This window comes from Piliocolobus tephrosceles, chromosome 6 (assembly GCF_002776525.5).
Source record: "Piliocolobus tephrosceles isolate RC106 chromosome 6, ASM277652v3, whole genome shotgun sequence".
Classification (NCBI taxonomy): domain Eukaryota; kingdom Metazoa; phylum Chordata; class Mammalia; order Primates; family Cercopithecidae; genus Piliocolobus; species Piliocolobus tephrosceles.
In genome coordinates, this window is record NC_045439.1 from 38,657,467 (window position 1) to 38,678,668 (window position 21,202).

A 21,202-nucleotide genomic window follows, 5' to 3' on the forward strand; every position below is an offset into this window, starting at 1 on the left:
GCTACCATGAGTTTGACTGCATCCCAATACTTAAATACTTTTTGTTCAGATCAGTGAAGATACTAATGAAATTATTTTTTTATATTGAGTAATAAAATGTGTCAACATTTAGAAGAACTCCATAAGACAGTGAACCAATATTTTCTGAGTGACAAATGCATAATATTACAAAATCATGCATGGGTAAATATCCATTAAGAGCCTAAGACAGATGAATAGATTTTAATGTAACTATGGAAAAAATGCAATAATATGGTTTCAGATTCTGTATCACAACTAACCTCTAGGCAACTACTACACAATTCCTGGTGTAGTATCAAAGAAGCATATCTTTAATTATCTGAAGAGAATATTAAAATATTCCTCCCTTTCCAGCTATAACCAGTATAAGGCCAGATCTTCATATCTCAACCAAAACAACAGATTGCAAAAGACTGAATGCAGAAGTAGATATTCGAATCCAGCTGTCTTCTGTTAAGTCAGACGCTAAAGAGATTTGCAAAAATGTAAAACAACGCCACTCTTTTCTCACCTTTTTTAGTCAAAAATGTATTTATTTCCCATAAAAAATACATGTAATGGCCAGGTGCAGTGGCTCACATCTATAGTCCCCACCACTCAGGAGGCTGAGGCAGGAGGCTCTCTTAAGTCCAGGAGTTGGAGGTTACAGTGAACTATGATCATGCCACTGCACTCCAGCCTGGGTGACAGAGCGAGACCCTCTCTCTTAAAAAAAAAAAAAAAAAATGTATGACGGGCAGTTTTGTGTCAACTTGCCTAGGCCATAGTCTCTTGTTAGTCTATCAAATGCTAATCTACGCATTGTTGTGAAAGGATTTTGTAGATGTCATTAATGTCCATAAACAGATGACTTTAAGTACAAGAGATTATCCTACATAATCTGGGTGGGCTAATTCGATCACTTGAAAAGCGTTAAGAGCAGAACTGAGGCTTCCTTTAAAAAGATGAAATTCCACTTAAGGACAACAGCTTAGGCCCTTGCCTAAGAGTTCTAGCCTGCCCTTTCCAACAGCCTGCCCTGTGGATTTCAGACAATTCCACATCTGCATATGCCAGTTCTTTGCAATAACGTTCTTAATATATGTGTTCTACTGGTTCTATTTTTCTAATGGAGCCATGTTTTGGTACAATATGCTAACATGTAACGGCTGGGCACGGTGGCTCACGTCTGTAATCCCAGGACTTTGGGAGGCTGAGATGAACAGATCACTTGAGGTCAGGAGTTCGAGACCAGCCTGGCCAACATGGCAACACCCTGTCTTTAATTTAAAAATTCAAAAATTAGCCCAGCGTGGTGGCAGGTGCAATGGTGGGCACCTGTAATCGCAACTACTCGGGGGATTAAGGAAGGAGAATCGCTTGAACCTGGGAAGCGGAGGTTATAGTGAACCAAGATCACACCACTGCACTCAAGCCCAGGCAACAGTGAGACTCCATCTCAAAAACAAAAACAAACAAAAACACACCATGTAATGGACTTACTGCATAATAGATAATAGTTAAATATTCTTTAAATTTTCCAGTTTAAATTTCTAGTATGATAAATATCAATTGACATAATCCACCTAAAGAGTTTAAGGGCCCTGAAAATTAAAACTTTAAAAACTACAGCCATAAAGCAAAATCTGAAAGGTCAACCACCAAAAAAATCATAGATAACAAAAGATAGCATAACCAAAGTTAAAAGACAAATTATAGAATTATAGCCTAGGAAAAAATCGTATAAACATAAATATCCATAATACACAAAGCATTTATATATATCAATAAGGAAAAATGGACAAAGTGTATTTCTAGGCAATTTGCCAAAGAAATATAAATGGACAATGAATATATGTTGGCTCACAATAGTTAAAACAATGAGCTATCACTTTTTTCCCATAAGTATGACAAAATTAAAGAAACTAAAAACAGTGATGAAGGCTCTCAAAGTACTGTTGGTTGAGATACAATTATATACAATATTTCTAGAGGAGAATGTGGCAGTTTATACAAAAATTTAAAATATATTAATGGATTTCTGATGGATTAAAGATATTGACATAAAAGATAAAACTATAACTATATTAGGAAAAAACTGTAAGACAGTATCTTTGATACCTAATAGTGGGGGAAAACTTGTTAATTAAGATCTGAAAACCAATACCATTAGGCAACAACTTCAAATTTACAAATTTCTGGCCAGGCACGGTGGCTTATGCTTAGAATCCAAGCACGTTGGGAGGCGGAAGCAGGAGGGCTGCTTGAGTCCAGGAGTTCGAGATCAGCTTGGGCAAGATGGTGAGACCCAGCTCTACAAAAACATTTGTTTAATTAGCCAGGCATGGTAGCACATGCCTATAGTCCCAGCTATTCGGGAGGCTAAAGCAAGGGGATCCCTTGAGTCCAGTAAGTCAAGACAGCAGTGAGCTATGATTGTGCCACTGCACTCTAGCCTAAGTCAGACCTCATCTCCACTAAACTTTTTCAAATTATAAATTTCTCTTCAACAAAGGACACTATAAAGATGACAGATAACAGAGCAGGAGGAGATATTTTCAATGTGTAAAACTGACAATTAATATTTAGAAGACACACAAAAAGTTTCTGCAAATCAAGAATAAAAAGACTGGAAGCCCAATGGCAAATGGGATAAAGAGATTCATAGACAGAAAGCCCAAATGTCAAACAGGTATTACTGAATGAATGAATGAAAACACTACTTGGATCCTTTCTGAGTCAATCATTTTTTCCAACCACAGTTCGTGGAAAGAGGACATGAGTTCACCTCTCAGCTATCTTACTAGCCATATGATCTTGGGCAAATGACATGGTTTCTGAGTCCCATTTTCCTTATTTCTAAAATGAAGATCATAATACCCCTCTCCTCACCTGACAGTGCTGCTGTATGCATCAACTGAGATGAATATCAATTACATCATGCTGCAATATGCTCTAATTTATAAAATATTATTTATAGCATTATCAGTCTTAATGACCATCACATTACAGAATGGCTAGCATCCCTAGACCACATCTATTTATTACTGTAAAAAAAAAACCACTTATTCTTGCACCCCCCTACAAATTTCCAAAGTACCTACTAAAGGGGAAACTATCTGCCTTACTCCCCCAACTAAGAACTACTAATTTATAAAATGGAAGTAGCGCCATTCTAAAGGGCCATGCTGTCAGAAAAGCTACCTTTATACTCTTAGTCCATCAAACCCCAAAACATCCCTGAAAACCTATTAAGAGCTTTATTTCGAAAATCTCCTTCCTCCCTGGATGAATCATTTGCATATCAATTGCTAGTGGAGATGTCCTGAGGTAAAACACCACTGCCTTCCCAACTTCCCCTTCCGTATCATCTAACTTAGCCTAACCCTACATCTACTCTCAATGTCCCACTGCCCAGAACCACTCATTTCTGATATACAAATAATGCTAACTATCAATCCCACAATCAAAGGATTTACTGTGGTAGAACACCTCAGAAAATGGTTAGAAGTGTTCCTCTTTTAAAAGAAAAAGAAGTTCTAGGCCACATTTTAGTTTTTCTTTTGCCATCAAATCTTACCTTGCAAGTGACTATCTATACCTTTATTTGGACCTGATAGCTACAATGCACTTTAAAGATTCCGATTCTGGAAAGAGTTAACTGCTCATGGATACAGATAGACTTCTTTCCTAATCAGTTCCAGAATCAAAAGGCATATGTCAATTAAGGAGCAAAACCCTGTTCAGAATTATTAGTTCCCTATGTGACTTCATAGCTCTTATATAAAAGGAAAAATAAAAGCTTTTCACTAGTGACCACATGCCAACTTGAAATAAAACATATGCTTAACGTAAAAAGTTTTCCAAAATCCTAGTTAAAATATAGCATCATAAATGTGCTAAAATGTAGGCTTACTGCTTCTCAAAGCTTCTTGTATATATGCACTATTTCTCTGTTCATTCATTCAATATGTATTACTGAATATAATGATATGAATCTATTAATTTCTTACAGATTCCAGAATATTCCAAAGCTTTGTTACAGTAATAAGTACTTATGACTAATGCTACTATATATCCTAGAAACTTTTCAGGATCTCCCTCCCCACTAATTCACCTAGATTCACAAATGATAAGGCAGCAAAAACTGAACTGAGGAAAACCTACCCAGTGTCATGAAACCATCTCAAAAAAATGATTAAGAGGGAATTTATCTCCCCTATTGTTTCTTTCTGGGTCAAAGATTCCAAATTTATACCAACAAGCAAATATGTCAACCGTCTTAGGAACACACTGGTATTACCTTCAGAATCAGCCCGAGTCATGGCTGGTCACTATCACTCCCTGCCTCCAATTTTATATACAAATCCAGAAAGAATGATACTCTAAATACAGCTATATGGCACATAACAATGGGGATATGTACTGAGAAATGTGTCATTAGGCAATTTCACTGTTGTGTGAATATCATAAAGTGTACTTCTACAAACCTAGATAGTATAGCCTACTACACACCTAGGCTATATGGTATAGCCTACTGCTCCTAGGCTACAAACCTGTGCAGGGTGTTACTATACTGAATATTGTAGGCAATTGTAACACAGTGACAAATATCTTTGTATCTAAACTTTAACAAGACACAGGAAAATTATGGTATTATAATCTTATGCAACCACCATCCTGGATTATGCAGTCCATCCTTGACTGAAATGTTGTTATGTGGCTCATGACTATAGTTTGTTAGGTATTAAAGATAACTATCTGTGGGGAACTTGGCACCCTGAGAGGTGACATGCACACCAAATACAGCAACTCCCTCAGATCTAAGCTTAGCCATTGCTCCCACACACTACCAATACAAGTTCCTCTCCTTTGTATACTAAGTTATAATATTTACAATTTCACATTTTAGTGATTATTTGATTGTCTTCCTCCCTTGCTGGACTAATTGTCTTCCCAATTTTCAAAGCTTTTCTGATTTCATTACAACTCAGGAATATTCACTTCTACCTCCTAAAATTCCAGTGCTATATCCTATCTTCTCAGGCCCCCACTTTCCAGAGTACTGGCTCTCATCTCTTACTTCCCTACATCCCTCAGGTTTTCTTACATACTTATTGATCCCCTTCAATTTGCAGTTCTAAAACCAAACCTTTATTTTCCTTTACCCATTTTATTTCTCCAAAAGCGTTATTTCAATACCTCTATTACTATTTGCCATCCATATTACCTTCATTTTTTTATTCTTAACCCACAGTTCCATCTTTTTGTGATTGTCTCTAATATGGACAATATATTGTTAATTCAGTTCACGTATACTGGAATTCTCATGGTTGCCAAAATTTTCATAGACTAGAATGTGGGGATGGGTCACTGGATTAATCTATTTATCTACATTCTCAAAGTATATACAAGCTTATGCTACCTAAGACTATATCATATCTTAAGCAGAAGTCCAGTGGGTTAAATAAAACAAGCAAAAAAACAGCAGACCTTCTCTGGATCAATCAGAAGAGGATCCAGATCTTTGCCTGAATAGCATTCCCCTCTCCCCAACGTAGTCCCTGTAACTCACTCTGCTTAGCACCAGACTACACAATTATCTAATTCAGGGGTGTCCAACTTTGACATCCTTGGGCCCCAGAGGAAGAAAAAGAATTGTCTAGGGCCATACATAAAATACATTGACACTAATGATAACTGATGGGCTTTAAAAAAAAAAAAATCACAAAAAAAGTCCTACCGTTTTAAGAAAGTTTATGAATTTGTTGGGCCACATGCAAAGCCATCCTGGGCTGCATGCGGCTCACGGGCTGTGGGTTGGACAAACATGTTCTAATTGTTAAATAGTCTGGAGATACAATTGTGGTCTATGATGAACAAGTATGATTAACAACTATTTAGATTAGTATCTTCTAAAAGACAATAAACTACTTAGTGCATTGCTTCTAAAGATAGAACTGACTTTCCAAAGTGCTTTTAAGTATATCATCTGCAGGGTTTTCTTTTTGTTTCCTTTAATACATTTTAAACTTAAGTAATTTTTATTTATTCCTCCTTTAATTTCTCCCTCCTTCTTAGTAAAAAGATATCTAGATATTTATAAGAAGAAATTATTTTCTACTTTTTCTCACTTACCCTAAATTCTATATATGTGAATCCTTTAATCCTTCGTCATATTAATCCTTTAAACACATTCTCATTTGTGCTGATTAGCTGACTAGCTTTGTAAGCACAAAGTGGAGACAATGCTAAAACGTACAGAGCTACAACAGAGTCCTTTTTGAGTCTCATATTTCCCTAGCTTGCCTCTTCTCTAAGTCCAGAAACAGCTGGGGCTGGGACAGAAACTGTTAATTACCAATCCAATATCCATTTCCACTTCTTCCTTGCTATGAGAGCCCCAGTTTTATTCGGGCAGCAATATTAACCAGACAACTCATCATGATTGTTATGACGATCTTCTCCCCTCACTTTCCCAGCCTCTTTTTACATATAGAGGTGACTCAGTGAGAAATCTGCAAGAGGACTACAGGCAGCAAAAAAGGAAATCCACAGAAGGGAGGAGGCAGATATTCTGAATAAAAGTACACTTTCCTGACAAAAGATATAGTTGGCCCTTTTCCTTCCCATTGACTTGAGCACAGAATGAATCCAGTGTCTGAAAATGTACATGCCCTAGGTCTCCCTGTCATCACTGAGACCTGAGTGACCCAGTGCCAGCAACCACCTACTCAGGTCTTGTTATAAGAGAGAAATAAACCTGTTTTTGTTTAAGCCACTGTTCTTTGGATAGTCAGTTATCTGCAGCAGTAAGCTTTCCTAACCGATTGACCAACCTTTCCTGATAATTCCAAATAGGGGTTAAGCTGTCCTGTAACAGAATGAAGGAAATGTGATCAGACATTACAGGGCCAGCTCCATTCTATGACCCACCATGACAAACTAGAAGGTGGTATAAGAATGCCAAGTCTGGCATATATATCAAAGAGCATTCCTATTTTTTATTCTACCTGGGCCTATCACCAGACCTCAAAATCCATTCCATGTGGGAGCCAGATGATCACTCATTTTTTTTTTTTTAACATGGTTACCATTTTATTTTTGGTATGGTGAGAACACTTAAGATCTGATCTCTTAGCAAATTTCAAGTATATAATACAGTATTATTAACTATAGTTGCCGCGCTATACACCAGAACCGACAAAGAACTCAAACAAATTTACAAGAAGAAAACAAACAACCCCATCAAAAAGTGGGCAAAGGATATGAACAGACACTTCTCAAAAGAAGACATTTATGCAGCCAACAGATACATGAAAAAATGCTCATCATCACTGGTCATTAGAGAAATGCAAATGAAAACCACAATGAGATACCATCTCACACCAGTTAGAATGGCGATCATTAAAAAGTCAGGAAACAACAGGTGCTGGAGAGGATGTGGAGAAATAAGAACACTTTTACACTGTTGGTGGGACTGTAAACTAGTTCAACCATTATGGAAGACAGTGTGGCAATTCCTCAAGGATCTAGAACTAGAAATACTATTTGACCCAGCCATCCCATTACTGGGTATATACCCAAAGGATTATAAATTATGCTGCTATAAAGATACATGCACATGTATGTTTACTACGGCACTATTCACAATAGCAAAGACTTGGAACCAACCCAAATGTCCATCGATCACTCATTTTAAGCCTTGTGGAGAATGGAATAAAAAACCAAATATAATATAAAGTTCAACACCTATTCTCAAATGAGCTTCATAAGAGCTCCTTGTGAACTATGCAACATAATTCCAACAAAGGAGCTAAAATCTTACCTCTTCATTTTCCAACCTGCCTCTGATGTAAATACCAACATGCACATAGGCAGAAAAAGATATGAAGGAGAAATAAGTAAATATGGAGGATGCAAAAAGTAAATAATTAAGGCTCTATGCAAAGACAAAAAACATAAGACTCTCCATAAATTCATTTGGAAAATGCAGACAAGTCACCTGCTGCTCTTCTGCTACTGTATGTATGCAGATATCACCCAATTCATTGATAAGGTTTTTACACTGCTCTGAACTGTAATACTAGATCTGATTGATCCAGAGAAGATCTGCTGGTTTTTTCTTTGTTTTGTTTAACCCACTGGACTTCTGCTTAAGATATGATATAGTCTTAGGTAGCATATGCTTGTATATACCTTGAGAATGTAGATAAATAGATTAATCCAGTGACCCATCCCCACATTCTAGTCTATGAAAATTTTGGCAACCATGAGAATTCCAGTATACATGAACTGAATTAACAATATATTGTCCATATTAGAGACAATCACAAATTACAAATGCAACAGTTTACTCCTTAAGAAGACATCCTAAACTCAGTTTTGTATGTGGTGCACAGAAAGCAGAAATCCATTACAGTGAACTGAACTGCTGTTATAAAAATAATCTTAATCTTTGAATTATTTACCCAAATTCCCCAGGACCTTTGTAAGAGCTATTTGCACATTAGCTATTTATGACATAACTGGCTATTTAATACCTACTTGGCTTGTTAGTTGAAGGCTAGTCATTGGCATTTTAAAGAGTATTTGGACAATTTGAGTGAACCACTGTCTTTACCAGCTTTAATCTCAAATATATTTTCATGTTCAAATTTCCAGTGGTCTCAATGTTTGTTCTTTGGTTCTTTTTTTTTTTTTTTTAGCCACTTATTTAAGTCAAGATCCAAATAAGTTCATCACACAGCAATTGATCAATAAGGTTTTTAAATCTGTTTTAATCCAAAGGTTTCCCTTCCAACTATTTTTTAATCTTACAATTCATTTGTTACGGAAACCAAGTTATTTGTTTTGTTATTTCCCACAGTTTGGATTCTGCTAATTGCATTTTCTAGAGTAGTTTGACGTGTTCCTCTCTTCTCTAGCTATGTTGTAAATTGGTGGCTGGATCTGAAGCCTTGATCACATTCAAATTTGATTGTTCTTCCATCAGAAAGTACCCCAGTGACTCGTCATCTTTTCGTGATGTTAGATGCCTAGATCCATTAGATTGTCAGAGTCTGTAATTTGGTAATATTCTAACATTCCTTATTCATTTACTACTGGGATACATTTATAAAAAAGACCAATTTAGGCCAGGCGCAGTGGCTCACACCTGTAATCCCAACACTTTGGGAGGCCAAGGCAAGCGGATCATCTCAGGTCAGGAGTTCAAGACTAGCCTGGCCAACATGGTGAAACCCCGTCTCTACTAAAAATACAAAAATTAGCTGGCATGGTGGTGCATGCTTGGGAGCCACTCAGAGGTTGAGGCACAAGAATCACTTGAACCCAGGAAGCGGAGGTTGCAGTGAATGGAGATCGTGCCACTGAACTCCAGCCTGGGCAACAAAACCAAAACTCCGTCTCAAAAAAAAAAAAAAGATCAGTTTATTACCCAGTAACATAGTTCATATAAAAACAGAAAAATGGATACTTGACTTATCTTTTTGCCCATTTTCACAATAATGAGTTGCTTCTTCAGAACCCTCCAATGATAATCAATTGGTTCCTTTTCATCTCTTAAGGTCATTATGGACTCATTTAATTATTTCATGTTTTAATCCACTGCTATTATTATTCACATTGATCTGCAATTTGTTCCATCTTTGGCCAGTGGGAGCCTCTTCTGAGTCTGTTGGACACCCCCAAATAGCCTTTGTAGCTTCCTCGCTAACTAATATGATGTTTCACACTCAACTTTAAAATTTCCTACCCCAGAATTGAGTTAGCCATTTCCCCAAGGAACCCTCGTTCCTTTTTATTAAGAAATGGTATCTGGATTTCATAATCAGAGTCCCATTGTAAGTTGAGAAACATCTGTCCTTATAAAGCAGCTAACCTGCTATTTTTCTTTTTAGTTTACTCTTTGTCCCATTTTCTACTTAAATTCCTCCTTATTTTTTCAACTTATATCTTCCTGACTTTCTGCAAAACAAAGTTTAGCCAAGATCCCCACTTATATCAATAAGGAATACAAAAGACAAAAAGAAACTGTTTCCTGTGTGAATTTTAAAAGAAAATTTTATTTCAAACAGCATTCTGTGTTCTTAAAAAGGGGGGGGCGGGTAGCCCAGCATGGTGGCTCATGCCTGTAATCCCAGCATTTTGGGAGGCCGAGGTGGGTGGATCACAAGGTCAGGAGTTCGAGACCAGTCTGGCCAATATGGTGAAACCCCATCTCTATGAAAAATACAAAAATTAGCCAGGCCTGGTGGCAGGCATCTGTAATCCCAGCTACTCGGGAGGCTGAGGCAGGAGAATCGCTTGAACCTGGGAGGCAGAGGTTGCAGTGAGCCGAGATCATGCCACTGCACTCCAGTCTAGGCGACAGAGAGAGACTCCATCTCAAAAAAAAAAAAAAAAGCCGGGCACAGTGGCTCACACCTGTAATCCTAGCACTTTGGGAAGCCGAGGCGGGCAGATCACTTGAGGTCAGGAGTTCAAGACCAGCTTGGCCAACATGGTAAAACCCTGTCTCTACTAAAAATACAAAAATTAGCTGGGCATGGTGGCGCACACCTGTAGTCCCAGCTACTCCGGAGGCTGAGGCAGGAGAATTGCTTGAACCTAGGAGGTGGAGACTGCCATGAGCCCAGATCGCACCACTGCGCTCCAGCCTGGCGACAGAGCAAGACTCCATCACAGAAAAAAAAAAGGGGGTGGGTGGAGAGGGGATGTTAACCTATGTGTAAATGTTTCACGGTGTATATAAGTTACAAAAGTAAAACATTATAATACAATCTCATTATAATATAATCTCATACCTTTCAGCACTAAATGCAGACTCTGTGTCAATGTACACCACAGCTCCTTCTAATCCTCCCATGTTGGTGGGTAATGTAGCCAAAATGCTCATCATTATACAAAACTGAGTTTTTCCACAACCTGGTGGACCTGTAATCTGGGGGGAAAAAAAAAAGTGTTATTTGGATAAACATCACAAGCCAGTCAAAGCAAAATCCTTTTAAGACCTTGCCATTTATGCAGTCCAAATAACCTGGGTTCCCAGGAGAGAATTAAGCCCAAGACATCCATTGTATGTAATGAATTAACTTCTCCCCTCTGCATCTGAATTGGCACCAGTTATGTAGTATCCTTGGAGGAACTGAGAAAATAGTCACTCAAATCACCCACTGTAATTTGTAGTTCAGATGAGAAACTTTTAGTTGAGAAAGGCTGAAACACTCACTCATTTATACCATCATAACTTGGCATTCTATACCTTTTCCTCATAAAGATACTTATACTAGGACCTTAAAAATATTTAAGAGTCTTTAATAAATGGCTGAGCATTTGTTACAAATTAGCATTTCAAAACAATGTTGTACTAGTCCCATTAAGGGCTACTTTAATCCATATTTTTAAGAGTATTTAGGGGTGAAGCGTACTGATGTACACAATTTACTTTCAAACAGTTCAGCGAATAAAAATGTGTATGTGTATGTATATATGTGTATGTAGAAAGAGAAATAAAGCAAATTCATTGTTTCACAAACAACTGTTGAGTTTGGGTGACTCCTACTTTGAAATGTCTGTTTTGAAATCTTCATTGGCAGAAAACTATTTTGAGATTATAAAAGTTGAAACCAAAAGAGTATAGGCAGGAAATTAATTATATTCAAGTGTAACTAGAAGTAGTTCGGTTCTGTGTCCCCATCCAAATCTCATGTTGAATTGTAATCCCCAGTACTGGAGGAGGGGCTGGTGGGAGGTGATTAGATCATGGTGGCAGTTTCCATCTTGCTGTTCTCATGACAGTGAGTTCTCACAAGATTTGATGGTTTAAAAGTGTGTGGCACTTTCTCTTTCTCTCTCTCTCCTGTTCTGCCTTAGTAAGATCTCTCTCTCTCTCTCTCTCTCTCTCCAGTTCTGCCATAGTAAGGTGTACTTGCTTCCACTGTAAGTTTCCTGAGGCCTCCCAACCATGCCTCCTATTAAGCCTGCAGAACTGTGAGTCAATTATACCTCTCTTCTTCATAAATTACCCAGTCTCAGGCAGTTCTTTACAGCAATGTGAGAACGAACTAATACAGTAGTTAACAAAATTAATTTGAAAAAGTTTAGAAATATCTCCTTTAAACATATGCTATTTGTCACATTAGTTGTGGCACCCAAATTTTTAGAACCAATGCACTATTTCTTTGTGAAAATAACACTAAAGAACATTTTTTTTTTTAACATTGAGAGGAAGGGAAGAGGAGAGGAAGGGAAAAGAAAAAAAAATCTAAGAGAAGAAAAAAAGTCTGGGCTAAAACTGAGACATACAATAAAGAAACTGTCTCAGATACATTATAAAGTAGGAAGAAATAAGTAGGAATGATCCATGAGTCTAAATCATCTAGATCTGTGGTTCTCAGATTTGAGTGAGCATTAGATTCACCTAGAAAGCTTGTTAACCAGCATTTCTGGTTTAGTAGGTCTGGGTTATCGCCTGAGAATTTACATTGCTAGTAAGTTCCCAGGTAATGCTGATGTTATTATATACTTTGAGAACCACCATTTCAGAATTTAGTCTAAAGACAAACTTCATTTATCAAAGTTCAACCTTAAAACACAAATGTTTAGCACACGCCTGTAATCCCAGCTACTCCAGAGGCTGAGGCAAGAGAATCACTTGAGCCCAGGAGTTCCAGACCAGCCAGGGCAACTAAGCAAGACCATGTCTCAAAAAAAAAAAAAATCCCATATTTAAAACTACATGCTGGTTTATAATCTTTACAATGATCATTTAGACTTTAAGAGTAAATAATTACTCTTGTCAATAACAGCTTGCCAGATTATGAGTGATCAGTAAAGAGAGTTCTCCAAATTCACATACCCAACAAACCAGCCAAAAAAAGCAATCTAAACAAAATTTAGTAAACCCTCCAATATATGCATATTTATTATACACATACTATTTTACTAATATATCCTATACAGTATAAAATACACACGAAGTATGAATTAAAAATCACAAACATTAAAAATCATTTTATAATATTTATTACATATATAAAAGATCTTTTTGCTCTCATAAAAGCTTACCATTTTTAGTAGAGCAATGATAATAATGAAAATAATAAGAAACCAAATTGCATTTTTAAAAAATAATAACGTAAACATTTTGTGATTCGGTGATTGAAATGTCAGGTCCTAAGTTCCACTTTTTTCAGTACTTAACTGTAATGGCTGCATAGCTGAAAGGGGATAATTACAAAGATGCAAGGATTGACATTAAAGAAATACACCATTTGTTGGACTTAACTAAATTACTACTTATATTTTTCAATACCTTCCATCAATTATGCAAACATTTTTATTGATCTTTGGTTAAGAAAGTTCCATCTTCCTTCACGTCAATTGATCTTGCAGACTAAGCAAAATATGCCACATTTTAACACTTTTAACAACTGGTTTAAAAACCCACTGAAACTTTTTTGTGTGTGCTTACATTTATTTATTTTTACTGAAGTATGACAATCAGCCAGAAAAGTACATGAATCACATCTGAGCAGTTGGATGAATTTCTAATATACACTCATTTGTCACCAGATATGTATCATGGGTTTTGCTTGTTTTAATATTTTTTAACTGATAAATAATAATATATATTTATGGAGTTCAATATGATATTTTGAAATATGTTTACAGTACATTGTAGAATGGTTAAATCAAGCTAATTAACATACCTATCACTTCATATACTTATCTTTTTTTTGGTGAGAACACTTAAAATCTACTCTTAGCAATCTGAAATATACAACATTATTACTAACTATAGTTACCATGCTGTACAATAAATCACCAACATTTATTCCTACTGTCTAACACACTTGAGACCCTTTTACCAATATCTCTCTTTCACCTATTCCCTCTTCCCCCCACTGACTGAAACTCTATTGGGAACATTTTTGAAGAGTATACAAAATATTTTTCCAAGTATTTTTTAAGAGTGCAGGTAAGTTTTCATAAGACACACATATCTTTGACAACAAAAATCACATGATAAAAGAAATATTCCAAACAGTGATTTTAAAAACATAGATGTGTTTTTATCCCAGCCTTTATAAAAGGCAGTTACATCTTCACTCCTTGTTAAAACATTACCTTTACCTTGAAGAAATGAAGTAAGAGTGTTACATTGATTGGTTGGTTGCTTGGTGTTTAATCTGCAATGCAGATTCCATAGTCACTTGTCATACAAAAAGGGTCAGCAAATTTGACATCTCTTGTCTTTTAAAAAAACATGCTTCACTCTTTTTTTTTTGTAAAGACAGGGTCTCACTCTGTTACCCAGACTGGAGTGCAATGGCATGAACATAACATACTGAAAGTGGCCTCAAATTCACACATGCCCAGCTTTTTTTTCAGAGACTGGGTTTCACCATGTTTCCCAGGCTGGTCTTGAACTCCAGGACTCAAGCCATCCACCCACCTCAGCCTCTCAAAGTGCTGAGATTACAGGCATGAGCTACCATGCCTAGCCAACCCATCTTTTAAGTTCAATGATTCTGTTACAATCTTTGCTGCAAGATAATCAGAGATGCTCTTGTGATTCAAATGATTCTCATGGTCACTCTTCATCTCATTACGGAGTACAATAGGGATTCTACATAACGGTTAGGATTTTTTGTTTTTTTGTTTTGTTTTGTGACAGGGTCTCACTTGTCACCCAGGCTGGAGTGCAGTGGCACGATCACGGCTCACTGCAGCCTCTGCCTTCAGGGCTCAAGCAATCCTCCCACCTCCACCACTCAAGCAGCTGGAACTACAGGCACACATCACCATACCCAGCTGTTTTAATTTTTTGTAGTGGCAAGGTCTCACTATGTTGCTCAGGATGGTCTTGAACTCCTGAGCTCAAGAAATCCTCTCGCCTTGGCCTCCCAAAGTATTAGGGTTACAGGCATGAGCCAACATGCCCAGCCTAACAGTCAGATTTTAAGAAAAATTAACAACATTGATACCATATTGAAATACTAACTTTGCACATCTGACATCAACCTATGTGTTACTATAGACTATCTAAGGATGATGCAACAGAAAAGTTGAAAGACTTTTACAGGGACCATCCATATACCCACCGCTTACACTCTGCATTTACAATTTTTACTGTATTTCTTATACTATAGTATGACTATACTGTATGCTTTCTGTATGATTAATCCATTCACCAATCCATCTTAGGGTTTTTTAAATGCATTTCAAAGTCAAACACATTAATATAGTTTCCCTCTAATAGTCCAGCATGCATAGCATTAACTAGAATTTATTATGTATTATTCCTTTTTTTCTTTTGCAATTTTACATGCACTGAAATGTGCAAATTATAAGTCTACCATTTCATAAATTTGAACAAGTGCATACATGTATGCAACCTAAACTCTAATAAAGTCAAAACACTATCATTATCCCAGGAAATTCTCTAATATACATTGTTTTGTATTCACAAAGTCACTTATTTTCAAGAATATATCTTCCCTGATACATCTTTATTTTAATGGCACAAAATGAAATTAGTTCTTCATGTATTTCATTATTGAAACAAAATATAGCTACTATGATAATCTGAGCCTTGTTAGAAACATCTGTACTTCAAATATATAGCTTCCTCTCACATTAAATAATTTAAGTTCTCAATGATTCAAATCATCTTCAAAGATTTCTATGTATCTTCTGAAAGTACTTGTTCATGAAAGAATTCATTTAAGGCCGGGCGCGGTGACTCACGTTTGTAATTCCAGCACTTTGGGAGGCCGAGGTGGGCGGATCACCTGAGGTCGGGAGTTCGAGACCAGTCTGACCAACATGGAGAAACCTCGTCTCTACTAAAAAAACAAAAAATTAGCCAGGCGTGGTGGCACATGCCTGTAATCCCAGCTACTTGGGAGGCTGAGGCAGGAGAATCGCTTGAACCCGGGAGGCGGAAGTTGCAGTGAGCTGAGATCGCACCATTGCATTCCAGCCTGGGCAACAAGAGCAAAACTCCGTCTTAAAAAAAAAAAATCGTTTAAATTGTTGCCATATTGTTTTCTGTTTTATTTCATCCATTTTATAAACAAATGTGTCCTAATGTTACTAATAATGTACTGTATTTGGTCTTTTGCTGTTAACAAAACACAAAAGAGGCTTTTAAATATCTATCATTAATTTTAATGACATTTTTCTAGATACTGAGTTATGTATCACATAACTTTAAATGTCATGGAAAAACTTTTGTCAGTTTATCTTCCTGTCCCACATGTTCATTAATTATGATGGCTTCCTACTATCGTTAGCCAGTATTTCAAGGGAATAAAATATCAGAAAGTATTTCTTTGTTAACAATAATGAATATAATTCTATCTATCAAATTGTCTTGCTTATAATTTCACTTTTTCTGGGCATTAGATTGTGGTTGATTTTTACTTCATGAGTATCATAGGAGAAGCATCTGCTCTGACCTATACATGTGTGTGGCTCACTTCCACTCTCATTATTAGTATTGTATACAATTTACAGTTTCTTTGCAGGAATCTTTCTTGCCATTTATCTGTTTTGCAAGCTTTGATTTCGTTAAATCCATACATCCACCTAACTAGATATATGCAGACTTATAATTCATCCCAGTATGTTGAAAATAAAGGTAGCAGCAAGGGACCTCTGTCAACGCCTGCATGCTTTCCTCGTGCACTATAACTGATACCTAACAACCTGACACATAGACCAAGTGAGGATGTCAGTGTTAATCCACTGATTAAATGTTAATGAAGTTAAATTTCATTTGTTAGATTGAAATAATAAAAGTTTTAATATTTTCTTCCCACAACCTAATGAAACATTTTACATACCCTGCTTTGGAGAATGCTAGTCTAAATTCAGAGCTCTAAACATTTTTTATGGAACTTTCTTCATTTTCAAAAACAACATGGATCAAATTAGTCACCAGATATCAGAGCAAGGGAAACTTCTGTCAGTAAAAGTTGAAAGTGGATCCTGAAACAAAGAAATGCTTATGCTTACTAATGATAGCAACAGGAGGCAGTCAAATGCCTAGGCAGATAGGGTAGGGCCAGGTACCTGGTGAAATCCCACCTCCAAGCCAGATACAGTTCAAAGCCTGAAAGCCAAGCTACAGGTTAAATCCCCTGACCAGAGTGAGAACCTGTTTGGCACGCTTTCCTCTGGACTGATCCTCTCACCCTTCACCTATTTTATATACACCTACCCTTTCCTAATTGGTTTCCTACACTGTCATGCCCACCTTTGAGTGGTGTCCTTGCTTTAAACTTTTTTGTATAATTACAAACCAATCAGCATGCACTCCCCATTCTGTACCTATAAAGAACCCAAACTCAATCAGTACAGGAGGAGACGGCCGGACTTAAGGGAGATGGCCAGACTTTGGGGAAGACAGCTGGACTTCGGGGAAGAGATGACTCGACTTTGGGGAAGATTACCTGCCCTTCTGGTCCCCTCTCTAGCTATCCTCTCCACTGAGAGTCATTTTCATTGTTCAATAAAATTATCCGCCTTCACTATCCTTCAATTGTCCAATTGACCTCATTCTTCTTGGATGCCAGACAGGCGCCCACCAAGTGTGGGTAACCAGAATGCTGTCATGCTGGCCCTTTGCCCTCGCCAGCAGAGGGCAACTGCCCCACATAATGAGGCAAGGGGCCAACTGAGCTGCTAACACACCACCGTCCGCAGAGGGCAGAATTAAGAGAGCACTGTAACACCCACTCTGGGGATTCGGGGTCACAGGCACCCTCACCTGGGTTCCTCCACAGGCCCTTCATGGAGGTTGCTCCTGGAAGCTCCCAGAGTGGCTGGCCGGTCCCACATTCGCTAGCTCATGCCTAGTCTGGCCAGAGACCCCACACAGAGCTTGCTCCTGCTGGCACTCGGAGCCGTGCTGGCCAGATCCCGCACTCGCTCACTCACACCTGGGCATGAAGCTTGCTCCTGCCGGGACCTGGAGCATCCAGCCAGATCCCACACTTGCTCACTCAGGTGCTCCCTCCTACAAGGGGTTGAGCATGGCAGGCCAAGTAAATGGGGTACCCCTGTCACAAGTCCAGCAAAGGGGCTGAGAAAAACCTTCCATCATTAATATCATTAGAGTGCTAACTAGCAGAAGAACAAAGGACTAGCCTTTCTATACATACTATCCATATGCCAGGTTTTAGATATGTTCTCAGATTTAATGAGCTTAAAACTGTTAAATACTTTGTGATTTTTAAAAGGGTGAAACAAGCCATTATTTTAATTAAGATGATATATTTGGAAATATTCAGTAAAGTATCAAGTACCTTGAAAATGTAAAGTATTACTTTACTATTCCATCTTCAAAGAAAACATGTAAAAAACAGCTGAAAAGTTAAAGAAGGGCAACTGGTATTTTCCCTACTTCATTATTTTTATGTACTGATTCAGTATAGTCTTGAAGAAAATAAAACATCTTGTGAATAACAGTAAGAGATTTCTGGGTTTGTTTGTTTGTTGAGTTTGAATTCGAGTTTGGATAGTAGCATTTACTTTAAACTATAATAAACAATTTCTAATTTTTTTTAGCAATCTCAGATCCTGTTCACAAACTTTTTTCCTCTCTTCCTAGACTCAAAAAAATTATACCATATGTGATTTTATGGGCTGCCTGGAGTTAAATTTCATTGTTTTTTCAGGTTTATTTAGTGGGTGAAAATATTTCAACATTAATAATTTTTAGCTTCAGATAGTCTAGCTCTGAATTCTAGCACCCAAACCACAAAATTTCAAGTTGTGTTCAGTTCCCAGCTTCTACCCCAATGGTGGTTAGAAAGAGAAAACATGCCAAACCAGAATAGGCTAAGTTATTTGCTTCTTGGAAACTCAGACTGAATACAATATTTACACACTAAAAACACCAGTAAAAAAAAGCAATTCACTTCATATAGTTAGAGCCAAAGTTTCAACAACCTGCTTGAGAAATGTAAAAGAACTGGAAAAAAGTCAGTAGTGAACATCACTCAAATATCAGCAAAGGAGCAAATGTTAATAATTGGTTTGAAGAGGAAAGAGAATTATTCCCAAGAAAAAGTCTAATTGTACTAAAGTAAAAATGAAGCCTCCTCATCTTAAAATTTACATGGCTGAGAGGAATGTAAAATCTGGACCAGTTAGGACCTAAAATCTTATCAAGTTAACTCTCCTCACATTCAAGATGAGGGCAACTGGACAGGGTAATCTGCCAAGCCAATACCTGGCAGAAGACAATTTAAGGATGCCTGGCTCTGATCTGAAACCAGTGAGCATGTTTTTAATGACCTCCAGCATCTAACTACTTGTCTCCATTTGCTCAACAATTATGTAGAAATATGAGTAGGTCTTCAGACCTACATAACTCATTTTTAAAATAACTAACATTCTAAATCCTAAAGCCAAAACCACAAAAAGAAAAAAAAAAGAAAGAATCTCAGAAATGCCAGGTTGCATTTTGCCTTGTGAAAGAAACCTTGATCTTAAATTACTTTACACCAACATGTGGAAGAGTTTATGTCTTGGATTCTCTCTACCACTCCCTCCTTTTTCATATTGATCACTGCTGTTTTGGAAGTAAATGGGAAGGCGGGGAAGAAGAGTAGGGATGGGAGAAGAGCAGAATAAGCAGAAGGGAATGGAAATGACAAGTACCTCAGGTTCCACCATTAACAAAAATCAAACAGTATTAAGGGATATAATCATTCATTTAACAACAGTTACTGAACATGTGCAACATAAAAGACCCCAGTAAACCATTACAAAGCAGAATGTTTATTTCTAAATTACAGAGTAAGTGAAGAATTGGGAACAATGGTCCAATCAACCACATATGCTAAACGCCTGTATTAGAACAGAGGCCTGGTTATCCTCCTTTCAAAACATAGGGCAGGATAAACGAATGTCAGCAGACTGTACTCAAAGAACATCCATTTGAAATCTCTCTCTGGTTTTCTTGCTGCTGTTACAACTTGTGGGGCACATCTGAACCTGACTGCAGCCTGAAGAAGACAGGATCCACCTTTGCAGACTTGGAGACCCATGAGCAAAAAAATAAATGTTTGCTGCTGTTGTCAGCAGCCGAAATCAACTAATAAAGTATCTATGTCTTACACTTAACTGTTTCATGTACTTCTATTACATGGCTCATGCTTATAGGCATTAGAGTTTACAATCCCTGCCTTATTATTTCCTGTGATCATGTAGGACACAGCTAATCCTGCCAATTATAAAAATAGCTTTAATACAAATTGTTCCAAGAAAAAAACTAAGATGCTGGCCAGGTGCGCAGGCTCACGCCTGTAATCCCAGCACTTTGGGAGGCCGAGGCAGGCAGATCACAAGGTCAGGATATCGAGACCATCCTGGCTAACATGGTGAAATCCTCTTTCTACTAAAAATACAAAAAATGTGCTGAGTGTGGTGGCAGGCGCCTGTAGTCCCAGCTACTCAGGAGGCTGAGGCAGGAGAATGGCGTGAACCCGGGAGGCAGAGCTTGCAGTGAGCCAAGATTGTGCCACTGCCTGGGTGACAAAGCGAGACTCTGTCTCAAAAAAAAAAAGAAAAAACTAAGATGCTAAAATAGAACTCTGTCATCCTGTCTCTATCTCTAACATTTGGGAATAGTAGGGGAGTCACTTCCAAAACCAAACTGCTCCACTAAAAGCAGATACCTCACCTCCCAAAGTCATGAACAAAGTATAGAAATGACTCCAGAAATACAAATAATGCAGAAATGTGCTATGTCACTTCTCATTACTTACAACAAGGATCCAGATATAATCATTCTTAGCATTGCACAGATTTAGCAGTGCTTCTGTTTTACTATCCTAGAGGTACACATGAGTTGAACTATGCAGATATTACATCTCTCTGTGTTGAACTGAGTTCTCTGGTCCTGTATTCTAGATTATATTACAGTATGAAAATAACATTTATTTAAGATACAGGATCTCACCCTAGGCTGAAGTACAGTGGTGCAATCATAGTCCACTGCAGGTTTGAACTCAAGTGATCCTCCTGCTTCAGTCTCCCAAGTAGCTGGGACTACAGGCATGCACCACCACACCTAACTAATTTTTTTTTTTTTTTTTTACTTTTTGTAGAGCTAGGGTCTTGCTATGTTACTCAGGCTGGTCTCAAACTCCTGGTCTCAAGCGATCCTCCTGCTTCAGCC

At 37.6% G+C, this 21,202-nt stretch overlaps 1 protein-coding gene across 9 annotated transcripts in view; it reads right to left on the reverse strand.

The window, feature by feature from the left end:
* The window catches only part of RAD51B (RAD51 paralog B), a 776,005-nt gene that overhangs the window by 721,211 nt on the left and 33,592 nt on the right, over positions 1 to 21,202 (reverse strand). For 8 of the 9 annotated variants that reach the window (XM_023182488.1, XM_023182498.1, XM_023182515.1 and 5 more), the window contains one exon: positions 10,809 to 10,945. In XM_023182488.1, coding sequence (XP_023038256.1) covers positions 10,809 to 10,945 — 137 coding nt within the window. Of the gene's footprint in view, positions 1 to 10,808; positions 10,946 to 11,041; positions 11,140 to 21,202 lie in introns of all 9 variants that reach the window. The other variant, XM_023182558.2, reaches the window with a different exon arrangement.